This window comes from Pezoporus wallicus, unplaced genomic scaffold (genome assembly GCF_028554395.1).
Source record: "Pezoporus wallicus isolate ANWC-B61680 ecotype Strahan unplaced genomic scaffold, APGP_CSIRO_Pwel_v1 contig_8827, whole genome shotgun sequence".
Classification (NCBI taxonomy): domain Eukaryota; kingdom Metazoa; phylum Chordata; class Aves; order Psittaciformes; family Psittacidae; genus Pezoporus; species Pezoporus wallicus.
The window spans coordinates 235825-255453 of record NW_026639709.1 but is presented as its reverse complement, the minus strand read 5'-3'; the positions used below and the strand labels follow the sequence as shown (position 1 = coordinate 255453).

Sequence of the window (19629 nt, the reverse complement as noted above, 5' to 3'; positions counted from 1 at the left end):
AGATGTTAAATGGTGTCTTATGAAACTGCTTTTAAATGATCACTTGTCAGAACTTAACTGTATTTACTCAGTCCAGCAGCTTTCAGTAAGACATCACACAGGCTTCAAATCGTCTACGCAATCCCAGCTCAACAGTGCAAAGAGATCATGCAACCCCCCTCTTTCTCTTGGGCATCCTGCCTGTCCCTGGCTCTGTAGACACTGCTGCATTTCCAGTGTCCATGGCTTACTGAAGGTCTCATCTGAGAGTCCTGGGAGCAACACAAGAGCTTAAACACCATCATCTGAGTTCCTCAATTAATTGCATACATGTAGGACATCAGTGCTTATGCCACAATGGCATAAATCCATGAATGGAAGTGTAGTGTCATGACATTTAAAATGGGAATACAAAGCCGTTACAGATTTTTCAGGATATGGTTTGGATCACAAACCTTGGGTCACAAATGTTCCATTCCTCCTGTACATCACTTTGAGTGCATGAAGCAGAACACAGCCTCGTAGAATCATAGAAACATAAAATCATAGAATGGATTGGGTTGGAAATGACCTTAAGATCATCCAGTTCCAATCCCCTTTCATGGGCAGGGACACCTCCCAGTAGACCATGTCACCCAAGGCTCTGTCCAGCCCGGCCTTGAACACTGCCGGGGATGGAGCATTCACTATTTGTTGGGCAACCCCATTCCAGTGCCTCACCACCCTCACAGTGAAGAACTTCTTCATATCTAACCTAAACTTCTCCTGTTTAAGTTTGAACCCATCACCCCTTGTCTTATTGCTACAGTCCCTAAGGAAGAGTCCCTGTCCAGCATCCTTGTAGGCCCCCTTCACACACTGGAAGCTGCTATGAGGCCTCCATGCAGCTTCTCTTCTCCAGGCTGAACAGCCCCAACTTTCTTAGCCTGTCTTCACTGGCCTCATGTTTGCACCTTTTCTGTGTTTCCTAAATTAAACTAAAAATGAACAATACAACAAAAAAAACCTACTAGACGATGTACATCTGAGAACCATTTGCATGTTTAATGGGCTCATTTTCCATTCACAACTGGGTGACAAACAAGCCAAAACAATACCAACACCCCAAAGACCCAACAGCAAGTAAGATCTGGAACCAAAAGCCTTTCACATTCTCCTGGCACAGAAATGGTGACAGACATGGCTGGAAACACTGTAGTGAACAATAACAGACACCTCAACAGTAGGTACCATTAACAGCACAAATAACCTGTATCTGGTGAAATTCCAACAGTATTCTTTAAACTACTGCCCCGTATTTGTGGTATATTCCAGGAGAGATTACAAGCTTTTGAACTCACATAACTGCAATGGCTACCGTATGTGTAAGATTAAAACTGACTCCTAACTACTGCCACAACATTTCAGAAGACAGGATTGTTCTCACCCCCAGATCGGAACAAAACCTTTTGTTTTAAAACCCCCAAAAGTGATATTATGGTATCAAATGGGTAAGTGAGCATACAAACAGAATCAACTTCTTAAAACCTTTATCAATATCCCAAAGATTCAACCCAAAGTAGCTCCTCTTCTCTTTTGCCCCCTCTTTGGGTCTTCTCTTTATCCTCCTTGGGATTTTTACTGTTTTCTTCAGCAGGGCTCTCTTTAAGTATCTTGTCTTTATAAGGTCTTGATTTCTTCTTACTCACCAAGCCCATCTCAACTTTTATTTTCTTTTGTTTCTCATTCAACTTCTCCTTTTCTTTTCCAACATCTGCACCTTCACTACTTTTCTTTCTTTTCCACTTTGGGGCTTCTTTCTCATACTTCACCTCTTCATTGATGGATTCTTCCTCCTCCTTGAAACATTTTATCTGAGATTTCTGTTCTTTCCTGTAGGAATTGGTAGAAGTTTCAGGAACTGTAAGACTGTAGCAGTCTATACGCTCTGCAGCCAACAGGCTGAAGCTCTTATCACTGATGATGGCTACCTCAGATTGCTCTTCTTTACAGTATCCCTTGTTATAGCAACAATTAGGTGTCATCTCTAGTGTGTGCTCACATGCTGATGGCCAACTTAGTGATCTCTTTTCCCCAGTATTTGCAGGTGACTCGGTGTTTGAGATAAGGCTGGAATGTCCTTGTTGACACACAGAGTTTGAAGATACAACCTCACCAAGGTCACCTTCATCTTCAATGTTTGTATCTTGAATCCATTCCTCTTCTACTTTTACTAAACACTCCCTTGGCTCTTGCCCTTTAGCCTCCTGAACTTCAATGCAATCCATTAATTCATCTTGCAAGGAGTCAGGGGTTTTGTTTGGTTTCTTCATGACATTAGCCAGCTTTGTTTCCCTGCGTAAACTGGACAGAAAGTCTTAGTTATTAATACTGACTGATTTCACTGGCATCTGTTGAGTTAAAATAAACAGGTCACATTTCCAGAGATAGAAAAAGAACATACTCCAAGTGTGGACCCTGTTACACTCAATTGTATCTGTAAAGCTGAAGTTCCAGGGTACAAATTCTACTCTTTGTGAAAACTAAAGATCCAGAATAACTTCCTGCACATCAAATGAGTTTCTTGTGAGCTGAGATGCTGCAGGAATAAGCTGCTTTTCAAACGACTGCATACATTTTAAAACTACCCCTAAACGCCCAAATTTAATATTCTCTCTTATGAACTAATCTCCAGTTAGCTGCAGAGAAGAAGCAATTACATTAAATACCGTCAAGTAATGAAGTTACTCATTTCTTTATGAGATCCATTCTATTGAACTATTGCAGGACACAGGCAAGCTGTGTGACTCCACAGAAACAACCAACCCAGATGGCTAAAACCCTAACAAGGTAAATGTGGTCCCGAAGGCAAAACTACTTGTCAGTTTATATTCTATCCTCTCTTTCCTCAGGCTGGAAGATAAAGTGTTAGATGACAAAGATACTCCCTGAAGGGCAGCTCCAAAGACCCATACCTTAAATGTATCTTGTTCTGCCTTAATTCACCAGCTTTATACATTCATTTTGTTAAACTGTAGCCCTGTAGCAGTTTCCTATACTCCTGTCTTTGGAGACTCTAATCCTGTTCACTAAGCAAATGTTTGAAGTAATATCACTTCTATATCAGTGTCTTGTGATTATATTATTATTGTGCCTTCACTTAAAACATGTCTTACCAAAACATTTATCTTATAAGTAGTTTTGATATTTAGCCTACAAACACAGCTCTTAATTCACCACAACATCCATTCTGCAATTAACAGTCTACAAGCCCTCTTCTGGGTAAAAGGGAAAACACAAGAGCTATAATCTATCCCATAAATTATCTTATGCCAAATGTAAGACACGTGTTGATGAATTCTGAAAACAACACAACTGATGGAGACTTGGTGCTTTTCAGGATTATGGTCTTCTTTGCCCTGCCAATAGGAATCTTTAAGATCAGATCATTTCGTTTTAGACTGAGCACTGAAGATGCTGTACCAAAATAGGTGCTGCTATCCCCAGACAGCAAAACAAGTGGGGAAACTGTACAGGTTTCAGGACTTTTCCTGTGGGTTGTCACTGAAGATGTAACTGTGAGAACTCTTAACACTGAATTTCAGTCACAAGTATGATGCTTAAATGGACAGTGCACCTTAAAACCAGTAAACTGACCAATCCCAAAAGCAACAAAACCCCCCCAGGCTAATCAAAGTCACTTAACAGCAAGCAACAGGACTAGTGGAAAAAGTTTGAAACTAAAAACTTCTAGTATAGTTTGACTGACTTACTTAATCCTGTGCTTCTTTCCTTGCAGGTGGGACTGCCATGTTTCTATAGATGTAAGTGTGACATCACATACAGGGCAAATGTAATAACCAACTCCAATTGCTGCAAAGAAGGAAAATGTAAGTTTGAGAGACTGCAACTGAAAAGCAAAATCCAAAGCACATCACAATCCCATCCCATGCAAGAGTCCTAACATGATGACATAAACAGTGTTTATGGACAGATAAGAGTCTCTGCTGCAGTTTTACACTAGAATAATACTTCTGAAGGGAGCTGGTAAGGTGTCCAGCTGCAATGTAACCATGGTTTAAACACTACCAAAGATTATATTTTTGATGACTGAAGTGATCCAACATAATGCCATTAACTGTTGTCAAATGCTGATGAGAACGAACTGTACTGAAAAATTCAATACTATTGTATATACCTGACCCAAAGCAAGTACCAACAGATACCAGCCCAGTCAGTCCAGAATTAACTAAAATGAGATCAGTTTAAACACTACCTGTTCAAATGTTCATGCAGCTTTGGTTCAAACCTGAGAAGAGGGAATTGTCCGTACAGTACAGTATGAATATGGTACATGGAGCCTCAGGCAAATATAAGATCAGACGAGGAAACACCTTGTGCTTTCTAGGTTATCATTTTCTCCTACAGGCTTTGCCATCCATAGACCTATGTATTCTGAAATCAGAGAGCAACCCTTTTCCCCATGCAAACCCAAGAGCTTCATCCATTAGCAGCATTAATTCCATCAGGATATTGCTTTACATCAAAGTATATTATTCAAATTATAGCATGACTTAATGAGAACTGTTAACAATGACTTTTGACTATCAGGTAGGCATTTTAATTCCTTACTAAAGAAAGCATTGACAGTTCTGTTGCACAGGACCAGATGATGCCCTCTCAGAAGTAATGGACAGCAACAGGGCCCTGGCTTTGGACACAGTTCTTGAGCTGCAGGCAGTCCTAATGGGAGGCTGGGGAACAATAAGTGTTTAGGAAATAGATTTCCTTATGTGTGAAGACAGAAATACATCTGACAAGCAGTTCCATGAATAAAAGATTAAGGGAAGACATGACACCAGTTTTCAATTATTTAAAGAATGAGACAAAAAAAGAAACAAATGATTCAATTCTTGTGCCTGCTTCTTGTTCTGTGCATAGTGAAGAAATACACTGTGGTCAGAGAAAGCTGAGTTCAATGTTAGTAGGAAGTTTTAACATCGAGAAGAAGACCTGGGACACGTTCCTTATGGAGGCTGTGTAGTTTCAGCATAAATGGTTTTTAAGAACAAGGTGGATGAACATCTTAAGAATGACACAGGCAAAACTGATCCTGACCTTGGATTTAGGGGACTGGGGTATTGTCTGTAACCCTCTGAATTTGATTACAGAGAACTTTAACAGCTCACAGACCAAACAGAAAGGAAAAAATGAACTTTTTCTCTAGCGTAGGAGAAGCCTATAATTTCCTTGCACACATCAGAGTAGTTCCTTGCACAAATCAGAAGTGAGAACCCAAGCTACACTCAGAGACTGCAACACTTGCTCACATTCTGCTTACCACTTGTGCTGGATTCTGCAGGGACAGCTTTGTCTCCCAGCTCCTCCATTAGCTTTTTACGTGCTTCATTTCTTCTGTGTTTCTTACCACTGTAATGCTGCTGGGCTATAACTGGTTTATTAAAGGAAGCACAGCAGAGCCTGCAAAACCTGTTTGGATCACTGGACATCAATCCTGTGTTGGAGGATGATGAAGACTCTTCAGCTCCTGAAGGCTGCAAGGGCTTCTCACCCAGTGGCTGTTGTAAAGCTGGAGACATGGAAGCAGAGACAGCACAGGGAAGGCTAAAACAATTCCAAGGAACAAAATAGACTACAGAGCAATCTGCTGGGTGCTGAACTACTTTTAATAGACTATAAAGTATCTCAGTTCTTGATATGAATGTACAGACAGATAAGGAATATAACCCTGGAATATTCAGAATCCCCACCATTAGATACTTGAAAATCAGCTGTGTTTGATGACTGGTCACTCTAAGGTCCTTATACAGTCCAAGAGATGAACCCTTGCAGAGGGTGATTCAGAGCATATAAACTATGCTTCACCCTTACAGTTCAGCAACTTTTACAAGACTAACACCGGTTCAGTGTTGCTCATGGACTGTTGTTTTAATTTTTTATCATATTCATTATGAGTGGAACAACTTGTTGGCACTGCAGTGAATTCTCAGAACAATGATCACCTTTCATTAATAAAAAATGAGTAATATTTGCCTTTCGTTTCAGTCAATGAAAGGGAATTTGAAAGCAAGGTTCCATGGCTTCAGAGCTGTGCAGGGGAGCATCACTGTTTATTCACCTATGTAGTTACTGCAAGACAGCTCCACAACTTTGGCAGCATTGAAAAGCATAGAGACATGGCAAGTGTAGGAAGATACTTCTCTGTATTTGTTTCAGAGAGTGACAGGAAAACACATGCAAAGCAAACTCTTTAGTCCTTACCAGGACCAATCTGCATGTCCTGGGCTGGCATGTGGGCTTCCTTGGAGAACTGCTTCACGTTTTTAGCATGGGTCTTTCCCAAGTAGTGAGACAAAGCATCGACTGGGGAAGTAAACAACACGTTGCAGAGACTGCAGTACTTGTATTTGCTCACTGCCTCACCCTCATCCATCTGAAAGCAGACAAGGGCAAGCTCAGTTAGAAGCATTCACTGAAGTATACAAGGAAAAGCTTTATTTAGCAATGAAGAGGGACAGTCACCTGAAAATCAACACCATCTGTTTTCTTCTGTCTCTTATCTCCATGCATTTGGATGTAAATATGAACTTTCTGAGCATGTTTTTTGCCCTGGGAAGAGAAGAATTACTCCTGTTTCAGTAATAAGGATCCACACAAGTGATACATCCAGTGACGGGGACTCTAGTCATCAAAACCTACTTTCAACATTTGCCAAACTGCGTTTGTATAAAGCAGAGCCACAAGTGGACAAATCCCAGTTCATGGCACAATACTATACTTTAATCAATAATGTAGTACTTAGGTTTACTCAGAGCATTTTGCCTCAGCAGCCTTTGGAGTCATTTACATTCAACTCTTTGGGGAATCAAAAATGCTGACATGTCCCCTTACAAATAGGGATGCTAAAATAGGAAAGGAAAGGAACGCCGCCATGCCACAAAGCCAGTCTACTGTGCTGCTTTACCACTGAGCCTGGGGGCTTGATATCAAGGCTGTCCCCTGTCCTGACACAGAAGAATGACAGGCAATGACTTACCTGAGAAGTCTAGCCTCCCCAAAGAGTCAGTGGAGAGAAACAAGTTTCCCTGGAAAGCTGAGTTAAAGTTATCTCCAGCTTGGAGTCAGCCTGCAGAGATTCCTGCACCATTCTACTGAGGATACAACAGTCCAGGTAACTAACATTGGGTGTTAATGTATACTTCCCTCAGAGGCAATTACTTTTTAATTCTTAGATGCTCTCTCACTTGTAACACACCCTCATGATAACCTATACAGTGGGAACCTACAAAGCAAAAGAATTGCCTTCTCTGATGTGATGCTTTTCAGATGTCTTTTAAGGATTCTGAGGAGTAGTGCAAGACATTATAACAATATTATCAAAGAGGAAGGGGTCCTATCATGCCTGGCTAGTTAATACAAGCGAGGAAAAGAAAAAGTTACTTATTTGCATCACTTTGATCTATAATGGTGAATCAGGTAAGTTTACAATTGCATCCATCATCCTCAGCTGGATTTAGATCCAAGAAACAGAGCATCAAACTGAGGGTCTGAACCCTGCCAAGTCCTAACAGCACAATTGCTGCTTAATGGTGTACAGAGCAGCACATGTACTGTTGGGTGAAAAGACAGGAGCATGACCTTGGTCCTCCATAGCACTGCCCTGTACTGTACATGCGTCCTGCGTCATGTGGTACAGAACTGCTTCAATTCCATATACAGCATGGCCTAAATTTGCTCACTTCCTTCTGAAGTCATGCTACAATATGCAGCTGATTGCCCTTCACTATCACTGAACCCACAATCTGCACAACATTCAAGTCTGGTTAATGTCTAAAGCCAAGCATAAGCCTTGGAAAACACACTATAAAAAGACTTCTGTAACACTACACAGAAACCCCAAACAAACCAAAGCCCCAGTGCTAGGAGAAATCCTACCCAGCCTACCTTGTAGTGTGATATCCTTTCAGACTCAAACTGCAGCCCTGCCCTGCAAACCTTACAGTAAGTGTCGGTGAAAAGGTCTCTCCTTGTTGCTTCATCTAAAATGTCCTCTAAATGGAAACAGCAAAAGACAAAAATCAGCCAATTTTTAGGACAAGATATATTGCTCATATGAAACATCAACCCCTTCGACATTCACATGTAGCAGTGGATGAAGGAACCAATGTTCACCCACTGAATCACACTGTGCCTCATGGTGGCTTCAAATAAATGCTGTAAAGCCACTGGAACCTTCCTGCTTACCAAAGTATTGCTCTCATGGACGTATGGAGTACTGCTGTAAGAGTACCTGGGCTTTAAAAACACAGAGACTTTTCACTGGGTTGTCAATCTGCTTCAAATAGGCCACAATATCAGAAATACTTGACTAACAGTTTTAAAAGAACAATTTTAAGTGGACTGGATCACACAGTCAGTTAAATATGGGAATATTCCTTAAAGAAGAGATTTATAGAAAGCTTGGCAGTAGCTCACTGCATGAGAAAGCCCAAGAGCTCTCAGATGCTTAGGGAGGTTATACCCATGTGCCCTACAGCAATTTAACCGATTCAATTATAGGGGAAAAATTGCTCCAATAGCTTGTTTGATTTTCTTTGCCCTTTTCCCAGTTAACTCATGGCCTCTACACACTTTAATTCATACTAATACTGGCCCAGACTTGAAGCTATTCCTGAATAATCGTATGTGCAGTCACATTTGAACAGAGGGGACACTCTAAAAAGCACTTAAAAGTACTACTTAACATCATGTCAGTTGAGAATTAAACACACCTTTCAGAGGAGCACAGCTGTGCTAGCAAAACCCTTACAAAGATAAAGCTACATCCCCACTCCTGTTCTTTCTCAACACACCTCAGTTCATTAGAGAGGCCAGTTTAACTTACATAGCTTGAAACACTTCTCTAATACAGTATGCTTTCAAGGAGCAAGTCTACCCATGCTGTACACCACCAAAGCTTCTTTTGTGCTGGCAAATTCTGACTACCTATTTCTTTTTCATCCTAGGAAGGTCACACTAATTCCAACTAAGCTGGAATACCACTTTTTGGCATGCCCTGCTCTTAAAAATAAGCCACAGTTTAAAACAAAAATAAAGGAAGCCACATAACTACAGTTCAATTAAACCATGCTCTTTAAATGAAGTTGAGGTTGAAGAGAAAATATTGGGGAAAGTATCGTGATGTCTTAACTTTATGGGTTTAAACTGAAACAGGGGAAGTTCAGGTTAGAGATAAAGAAGTTCTTCACTGGGAGGGTGGTGAGGCACCGGCACAGGCTGCCCAACGAATAGTGAATGCTCCACCTCTGGCAGCGTTCAAGGCCGGGTTGGACAGAGCCTTGGGTGGCATGGTCTAGTGTGAGGTGTCCCTGCCCATGGCAGGGGGTTGGAACTGGATGATCTTAAGGTCCTTTTCAACCCAAACCATTCTATGATTCTATAGCCGAGCTTCAACCTCTCCGTTTACCCAATGGTCCATCCTGGAAGCCATGTATAGAGCAGTTGGCTTTCCATGCTTTGCACACAGCCTGGAGCAGAAAGCACTGTGCCCTGTGGTCTCCAGGCTCGGTGCCAAAAAGGCATCAAGAAAGCCATAAAGGCAATCAGCCTTCACCATTATTTCTAAAGATTGCTTTCTGGGCCTCTTGCCAAATTAAAGTCCAAGGGAACATTAAAAACCAGAATCAAATGCTGTGTATTGTGTCCTGTAACTCTAAATAATGACGCTAAGCTGTGGGATGATCAGTTAACAAATGATTAAGGAACGACTAGAGTCTACCCAGTCCCCTGGGACAACACACGACTGCCACCTTTGCACAAGGAAAAAGCTTTGCACAGTGCATGAATTTTGGAACAAACTATATACTTTATATATATACTGTATACTTTAACTGAGCTGGAATGTAGCCTCAGTGGAAGCCCGAAACAAAGAATGCCAACCATGCGTAACCAGCTGAGAATCTATGGGCACTGAAAAAACCCGAGAAATTGCAGACACAGAGATATTTCTCAGCCTGTGTGCATGGCCAACCCCACTCTGCCTTCCCAAAGTGAAATGTTTAACATACACGTCTTAATAAAGTTGGCTCTGATGAGGCTTCTGGCTGCGATTGCCATGATGACTGGGTATCAAAATGCCACTGTCTGGCACGGCTTACCAATGAAAGAATTCACCTTCTAATAAAACCTTTATTTTCATGAGGTACAAAGGCCAGGTGCCTTGTCCTTTAGAGCTTTTGTATTCTGTAGTACGACCCATCCAGAAACGCTCAATACTCTACAGTTACTGATTCACATAACTTAACCCCTTCAAACAGAGGAGTGAAGGATGGACACGATACCTTGATACACAAAAATATCCAATGACTTGGTTTTGGGCATTAGATGAAAGTCCATCTTGTACCCAAAGCACATGAACTGCCAATGTCTGTAGCAGAAAAAGCCACTTAGGAAAATTACATCAGTTTGCTCAAGTGTACTGAGCTGTAAAACCAGCTCCCTAGAGAAAGATAAATGCAACTTCAATGTAACCAGGCACAAGGCTATGAAATGCTATTATCACTCTATTTCAATTTGCATAGCTTCTCCCTGTAAAATACATCTCTGTTTCAAAGACAGACTTCTTTATATTACTTAAGGACACTATCCTAAGCATGTCTTCCTTGACTTAGCACTGAATTCCACTGCCTTCTTGGTGGACAAAACCCAATCAATGCTTGCTACAAAAATACCCTAAAAACAGAATAACATGAAAAATTAAGAACATTAGAATGTGAAATTAAACTTGCTTTTTCTTGGATGACCACTGCAGGAAAAGCTTGGATTACAGGGAGCAGAAGCCTGGTTGTCCAAGTAACTTTTTGTTGTGCCTCTTGGAGCCATCCTGAACCCTGTTGTGTCCTTGTCCTCAATAGCATTTTGTACTACCTGATGAATTGCACTAAAATATATTCTAGAGATGTTTCAAATATTGCTCTTTATTGTTACAAGAGCCATTTTCATTCTTCAATACTGTGAAAAGGTGACAGGATTTGACTTAAGATTCTTCTTTGGAAATTTATTAAATCTTAGCCCTCTTTTCATAATGCTGTGTCTTCAATTTCTCATTAAGTCTTTCCATTTTTCACCTCTTAACATTGTCTTCCCCCTGCTTTAGCTCAGTCTTCTCTCAAGGTAAAGCAGTGATGAATGCAGAGTTACCATAATCTCAGTAAAGTCTCCTCCTACTTCAGTCTAACCCTTGTACCATTGTTAAACCCAAAAATTGATCCCCCCCCCAAGAAAAATAGCTACAAAAATAAAGACAGAGTTCACAACACTTGTCTTCGTTTTGGACCCTTAAAGATTTGCTCTACTCAGTTTTTCTCCATGGTCACAAGATGACTATTAACACATATCACATGAAACAGGCAGGGTTCCCAAATAATAACTTGGCTGGGGAGCACAGGCCAGCACCATGAGAATGACAACGTACCATGCTTTAATGCAGCTCTTGGCTTTCACATGCTGTTATGTTAGCAAATACATGGAAATTCAGCTTCAGCTTTGCCAGTATGATACAGCCAAGCACAGCATAACCTCACCTGCTTTCCTTAAGGCAAACAAGGCCAGAACATCCCAATCTACAAGCAGGATACAGCAGCTGCTAGTAAAGCTGGTCAGGAGCACAGCTAGCCAGCACTTCTGAGAATGCTGGGTTGCCACTTTTAAAACCCCTGATCTGAATTTCAGCCCCAAACCACATGAACACCTATACATATAGCCAGAGCCTTTTGCTTTTTATTTTCTATATGGTTAGTGGATTTTTAGTCACATACATATGCCTTGGATAATGTATTTCCATCCAGTCTTCTGACAAACTGCATGGAGACAGGTTCAGGAATAAATAGATATGTCTCTCACTTAAATCCCAACCAGGCAGCGAGTTGTAAATGCTGTTCAATTCGGTCTGCGCAACTGCAGGCTCCTTCCCAATGGCAAGCACACACATCAACAGCCTTTGCTAACACATCTCTGCTCCCTTCCAGAGAAGGGTCAAAAACCAGTCTGCCCTTTCTCCTTTTATCTGTGCCTCAAGACCATTTGCAACACACAGAAATGATAGAGCATGGGAAAATCTATGCTACTGCTGCCTGTGTGCAACCAGTTCCATAAATATTAAGCTGAACATGAGGCCTTCAGCTTTCAGACTAACATCCTTCCTGGCAAGTAAGAAAACTTTTGTAAAGGAAATAGTTCTCCTTACAGTTTGCAACTGTACTACCAGAAACCTTTCAGAGAATCAAGCAAAAGCAGTGGCCTTACACAACTGCCACACTGACCTTTACATGCCTTCAAAATGTTTACATAGAAGCACTGGTATCATGAATTTGGAGCAACTGTTTGGATCAACTTTCTGTCATTAAATGGTTCACTGCAGAACAGACCAACAGCTGTTTGCCACAAAGGGACTGATCCTTAATAAAAGCATGTGGTTAAAAAAGTTTTAGAAATATAAGACAAGAGATTGATTTTTTTTTTTTTTTTAAGAAAATAAAATCATTCACGATTTGTGATTAAGTCAACCAGTAATTTTCAGTGTGGTTTTTCCTTTATTTTTAGGCTATTCCCCAAAACAACTGCTTAGGTTTGTGAACAGCCCACACTTTGGAGGAATAACAGGTCTCTGGACTATCTGGAGCCATTAATCCAGCCTCCTATTTACTAATCACCCAAGGGTAATAATTTCTCCTGTGATTCTTAGTAGGTCTTAGGCCTGTTCTTTCCTCAGCTGTATCATGAACCCTGTGGTACCTGGTACTGCCACAGACATGCTGTGAGATCTCATGTTCTGTGAGGTCCACTGACATCCTAAGAAAAGGACATATTATAGCAACAGCAAATATTAACAGCAGTTTATGTATCTAAAAGGATGCACAAAGTGAAGCAGCACAAAGGGGTTTCTGGCAATCAAAGGATGAATCTGATCCCATTGAAATGCTAAGAAGAGCTTTGCAAGTGACTTTAGCACAGCTGATTAACCTCAGATAATCACAAATTCCCATTAAAGGAAGTGCAAAGATTCCTCAAAGTTTTAACTCCATGTTCATGGTAAGTGTAGAGCAGTGTAACAATTCCCTCTGGCTTCTGGGCTCAGAAATCCCACCAGATTGGAACCTCTCTTCAATAGTGGCCTTGTTTTCAGAGTCACCTCAGAGCAACGACTGGTCCTGGGCAGAATAGCTTCTGAAAGCACAGATGAGCCACAGATGCCCCTGTCACTAGAAGACACAGGTCTCACATAGTAGATTAAAATGATTAGCTTTGAGGGTGCTCTGTTTACAGGAAGATATGTGACCACACAGGGCTGAAAACAAGAGTGCAGTGCTGGATTTACAAGTGTTTAGAACACCAAGAGTGATTAAAGGCCACTTTTAGTGGGTAGAGTACAAGCATTACAAGAAGTGAAAAGAAGCTTCTGCTCTGCTCTGAGGTGGCACTGATCACAGCAAAAGGATGCACACAAACAGAAAGGAGCCAGGATGAGAACGGACAATTGCAGTAACATGAGGCTGCACGTGTTAGCTATGTGTATGTAGAGATTTCTTACTTCAAGCAAATTATCAGCTCACCAACACACCATCTGCCTCACCTGTAGCATTTGCTTTGCTCCATTATCCTTCCTAAGCTCTTTTCAGAGGGAACAGGGCTGAGAAATGTACCTGTCAAAGCTGATTAGATGGAATGAGAAATGAGCATTCAAGTACCACCCAGGCACAAAGGGGAAAATCCAGTAATAAAACAGGTAACATTTCCTGTTTCATCATGCTTCACTTGTATGCCCAGAAGGAAAACATGACAGTATAGACTTCCATGAATGTACTATCTATAAGCTATCCTTAAAACAGAAGATATTGACACAAAAAAAGAGAAAATATTATTGTTGTTGGACTGCAAAACCAGAAGAAATCAGAACCTGGAGACAATGCTTCTCTTAGTGATGATCCATGTTAGAACCAACATAGCCCCAAAGGAAAAGCTAGACAAACAGGTGAAATTTTCCATTTTCTTTCCAAAGAAAGGAATCAAATATTGGTTATTCTTTTCAACTATTCTCAGCAGTCACTATAGTTATTTCTGTGATTACTTCAGCTCTTCCTGTGATTCAAGAGCTTAAAATCCAGGACACAGAATAGGTGCCAGAAAGATTATTTTTATCAAACAAAATGTCTACAGAATGCCAAAAAAAGCAAAACACATACATACACAAGTAATTCTGTATTCTTTCTTGGTTTTGTAACACAATTTATGGTACTCATCCGATACTTGGGCATTTTCATAACAGGCTGTTTTACAGTCAGAGTCAAATTCCAGATGCACTGCAGAGACTACGGAGCCCTAACAGAAAAGGCAGGCAGAAGTGGGAGGAAGTAAGAGAGGGCCAAGCTAGAAAGATAGATGTTGCCTCTGCACAGAGAAATGGGGCAAGATGAATTCATCTGGTTATACAGCAGGGGGTCGAACTAAATGATCTTAAGGTCCTTTCCAATCCAAACCATTCCATAATTCTGTGAGTCTATAACGATTTCCTTACTGTTTCTTGATTCTCTGTTATGATCTTAGAAGCACATCTTCAATCTTCATTAATATTAAATCTTCAATGGCACAGCAATTCAATAAAACTCTGACGTAAGAAGACTTAGGGACTTTTAAACTTTATTGTACTTGCATATTTTACTACTTGGGAGACATTCAAAGATGTCTTTTTAACTTTACACCTTTGCTATCTGCTTTCTTACTTTTGCTAAGTTAATCGTAGAGGAATCTTTGTGGTGTGCCATACAGGAAAGGCAGGGGAAGAAAAAGTCTACCCTCAGGGCAGTATAAATGTGGTAGGAAAAATACTAACATTAATTAAAATGTCAGAAACCAGGTAATTTCAAAAAGCCTCTTCAGCACAGGATTTTCTACCACTTGATTAAAAAGGAAATGCTCCAAGCTTCAGTCTATTATTAATGTTTCTTCCCCGATTCTTGAGGGTAGAGAAGACATAAAGCAGAACAATGCAGTAAAGAAAAAAGTCTAGGCTAGACAAATCCCTTAAGGCAAAGGCATAAAGTTTCAAGTGGAAAGTACTAAACCCACAAAATGACAGAGCTAAATTCTGCCCTCAAACAGCACCAGCATTTTAATGAGAAATGGATGAATTCACATGAATCAAGTTCAACAGCTGCAAGTCCTCAAGAGCAAATATTGACCCACATATTTTCTTCATTTTACAAGCCCCTTCCTGTGGTTGTCTCCAAAGCACAAGCAGTGGGGGTGGAGAATCTTCCCAGGCTACTACCTGTCAGGCTTACAGTAACTGAGGGTGCATGCTGAAGCCTGTCCTAGCTGCAAAGTAGAACAGGTTAATATACATCATGTGCACTATATTAATTTGCTTTATTCTGCAAGCAAGAAAGACAAGAACCTGCACACACAGTTATCTTAGCTGACAGGTTGTAACTTCACCAGATGTGCAAACCCTGCTGCTTGTCATCAGGCAATCATATTACTACTCTGTAACAAGATGAAAGATGAACAAGAGCTTCAATGCTTATAGAGGATCAGCTGTCCAAAACTATGGGCAAACAGCATCCCTGAGATCCAGTCACTTTTGGTTGTGGTACAGCAGGACAGCACAGTCCCTGTATAGGAGAAATCAGAAAGCAGTCTCAGAAATAACCTCAGGTATCCACAGATATCCAGGGAAAGGCCAGGCAAAGGCCAGGCAAAGATAACAAACTTTAAACCCCTTATCAAGCACACAGAGCTGCAGTTTTACTGCACTGTATTCCCTATACGAGGGAAGCTGAACCAGAGAGATTTTGACTCCCACAGTTAGGAGCAAAAATATTTCTCCAAGGAAATGACACTGTAGTAGCACTAGATTTTCATTTTCTCAGTGAGTTTAGGCACTGAATATCCTTTTGAACGATTCTTTGTTTTGTTTTCAAAGCTCAGGTGATCAGAAAAAGGTGAAATGCCAAACTGGACCCTCTTGGTTGGAAGCAAATGCATGTTTCCATGAAATAGTTTCATCACTCAAACTAGATTTTCCCCCACAGACTACTATAAGAAGTGAACTTACAAGCAGTTATATGCATCTTTGAGTACTACATATTATCACAGCTTTGACTAGGACACATGGCAAAGCCTGCACACATACAGACGGCCTTTGAAGCATATAATTACACTACCAAAAGAGGGATTAAACCCAGCGTTGCCCAAACCTTCTCAAACGTACAAACTAAACCAAAGCAGCGCTAAAAGCCTTGATAAATGGATCTGTGATCTGCTCCGATTCACAACAGCTGCTTAGAACTGGTGTGAAAACAATGCTCCCCCTTCTGCCCGAGGTGAGCAAGGAACAAGAGACTACCTGCTTTTACAGAGCTCTCTCAGGTCAGACAGGACGCAGAAAGCATTTTAAAGCATTAAGATCAAAACAATCTTCAATAATAAAATTAAGGTGTTCGCTTCTTGCAACACAGTTCCCTGCTTCTCTTCATTTTTCTCCCTGTTGGTCCATGTTTTCTTGTTCTCACACTTCTCTGTCCCTGCCTCCCATCACACTGACCTCTGCTCCCTGCCTCCCATCACACCCACCGGAGCTGGGCCAGCCTCTCGCAGCTGAAGCAGATTGACATCAGCTATTCCACTTTTACCAGCAAAAAAGCTGTACTTTTTTCAAGTGTCAAATCATTTTACTGCAATAAATTGCTCAGGATTTCAGAAAACAAGTCTTTGGGGTTTGTTTTTTGTTTCTGTGAGCATAGTTTGATCAGGCCATACTTACATTTTCTTGAAACACACATCAAAATGTGAACAGGGTGCAATCACTGATTAAGTCTATGATGGGTGGTTGGTTCCTTCTGATGAAGGATCTAATGCATTAGACTTATTAAACACTGTAGGATAAGCTGTTAGATTCCTTGTCAGGCATCAAGTTATTTCTGTTGGATAAAAGACCCTTTCCCCTTTCCACCCTGTCATGGCTGAACCCCTCTTGGGTCTTAAGAACACCTAAGAAATACACCTCCCACTCCCCACTTTGTAAACTCTCTGAGGTAGGTTAAGACAAGTTACTCACCCTTCTGCCCAGCTCCCTCCTGACATATAAATGCTCCCATACAACTGTATCATAGTAGTTTGTGCAATGTTATTTCTCAGCCTACTCTCAGGGCTCTTTAAGACAGGCTTGTGGAATGTGGGGTGAGGAAAATATAAGCAGTGAATTAATACCCTACTATTCCTCCCCCTCCCTCCATTAGTGATGATGTGTAGACTAAAAAAGGAGGAAGAGGGGAAAAGTAGTCATTCATAGCATGAAAGCACTATAAACTGAGTCTAGAAGAAGGATGCATGGTTGTAACTAAAGATTACTTACACTTTCACAGGTACCCAGGGTTTTTATCTTGTTGCCACTGAGCCAAAAGAAACCCCTTAGGCTAAAAGATACAAACAAAAACCCCCATTGGGTCTGTGTGCATAGAAATGAGCAAGAACTACGGCCACAGAAAGTTTCCAAAGCCGAAAGTGCTGTTAATTTTCATTAAGAAAAGGATACCTTCCCTTCCCACCAGGCTATCAAAACATAACATCCAGTTCCACAGCTCTGTTTGGCACAGCATAAACCAGTAGTCCTTTGTGTCTGGCTCACGACAAAACCTGCACTAGCACTAAAAATAAGGGTGGGAACTACCTCTGGACACTAAGGAAACACAACCTCCAGACCCTTAAATTCCCTTGAAATTCCCAAGAGGTCAAAATCCTTCTAAAGTTAAAGGCTTTGCTGCTAACACACCAGAGCCCATTTTGGAGTTCAGGAACATGATGAAATAGGTGTGAAAATGGAACCGAAAACCTAAACACAGCAAGGCTACGTTCCTAACTTGCCCCAAGTATATTCTTTCGAAGAGAATATATATACTTGTGCTGCTTTTTCCCTCTGGAAAGCTGTTTAAAATAGCTGTCAGTGTTCTACAGAGAGTGATTCATTCCACTGGAGTTATTTCTGTTCAGCAGCACTACTAAATGTGACAATGGGGAAACCTCTGTTAAAGGATGTTTCACATACTTAATATTAAGAAAAAGGCCTATGTTTATGCATTGCTAAATGTGTGGCTTTTCTTTTTTTAACTCGATTTTCATTGTACAATTCATAATGCTCATAAACCACTGAGCAAAGCCTTTCAACAAGAAGTGGTTTATACTCATTTTGAATGGCTTGGTGTGCCTGGAAGCTCAACACTTATTTTGGGGTGCTATTTGCCAGATTTCAACAGGATGATGCCTCTCTCAGGAGAGAATATCAGGGAAGGAGAGGACATGGAAAGCTCCCATCACTTTAAGCTTCAATTCCAGGGCTCTACATCACAGCTCTGCTACATAACAACCACCTACCTGCCATGTTTAGTTTATGAGAGTAGAGCAAAGCCTCTTTGCACTACAGAATTAAATGTGAGACTGACTTTTACAAGCTGTATACCAAATAGTTTGGGTCTACTGCAGGCACCTCACTGCTCCTTCCACATGCAAAACACAGACAAGACTCACACTGCAGAGGGTTGGAACTACCTGACACTTGAAGGTCCCTTCCAACCCAAACAGTTCTGGGATTCCATGATTGCATTTTGCTCTTCTGGCACCAAACTCCCATCACTTTTCACTGCTGGCATCATGAAAACACGCTTTATTTCACAGCGGGGAAAGGCTCTAACACGCCATTACCGCACTATGACAGGCCTCTGCCACCAGTTCCCCTCACGGCCTCTATGGCTCCGCGGGGCCGGGCCTGACTCACCTGTGAGGGAGGCGGAAGCCTCCTCACCCCGCTCCTCCATGGCCCCGGCTGGGAGCCGCCGCCACAGCCGCTCTGCAGGGCCCCCTTCGGGGCTGCGACCTTAACGGCCCGCAGCTGCCGGCCCGCCCGCTCCGAGCTCGCCCCGCGGGCCGCCTCCACCCGACCGGGGCCCTATAACCCGCCCCCCGCCGTGGGCACCGTAACCCAGCTGTGCCCGCCCTCAGTGGCTGCCCCGGCCCGGCCTGGCCTCCCTTCGGGGTCCACAGCCCTCCAGGCTGAGGGGGGGCTGCCCAATAGCTGCTGGTAACTACCAGTATCAGTCTGCTATGGACATCGCAGCTACTGGTAACTGCCTCACACTCTTCAATAGCTTCTGGTAGTTAACAGTAACAGTCTAGTATATGCCTTACAGCTGCTGGTAACTGCCTTGTAACGGTTCAATTGCCACTAGTGACTACCAGTATCAGTCTAGTATCTACATCACAACTACTAGTAACTGCTTCGTGCTGTTCAGTAGCTACTAGGTAACAGCCTAGTATATGCCTCACAACTACTAGTAATTGCCTCATAACTGTTCAATTGCCACTAGTAACTACCAGTGTCAGTCTAGTATATGTCTCACACCTAGTAACTGCCTCACAGCTGCTTAACAGCTGCTAGTAACTACCAGTATCAGCCTAGTACCTGCCTCACAACTGCTTAATAGCTGCTAGTAGCTACCAGTAGCAGCCTAGTATCTGCCTCACAGCTACTACTAACTGCCTCATAACTCCCCAATAGCTACTAGCAATTACCAGTATGTCTACTATCTGCATCACAACTAT

The 19629-nt window shown here is 41.7% G+C and overlaps 1 protein-coding gene across 1 annotated transcript; it reads right to left on the bottom strand.

Annotated features, from left to right (window-relative positions):
- Positions 1 to 1507: 1507 nt before the first annotated feature.
- On the bottom strand, positions 1508 to 18845 carry KRCC1 (lysine rich coiled-coil 1). The gene is made up of 7 exons (XM_057415513.1): positions 18806 to 18845; positions 7924 to 8030; positions 6502 to 6588; positions 6241 to 6412; positions 5300 to 5548; positions 3732 to 3831; positions 1508 to 2313 (listed from the first exon to the last, which is right to left on the bottom strand). Exons 1-7 carry the CDS (start codon positions 18843 to 18845, stop codon positions 1512 to 1514), a joined length of 1557 nt encoding a protein of 518 aa, XP_057271496.1. The 3' UTR covers positions 1508 to 1511.
- Between the last annotated feature and the right edge of the window lie 784 nt (positions 18846 to 19629).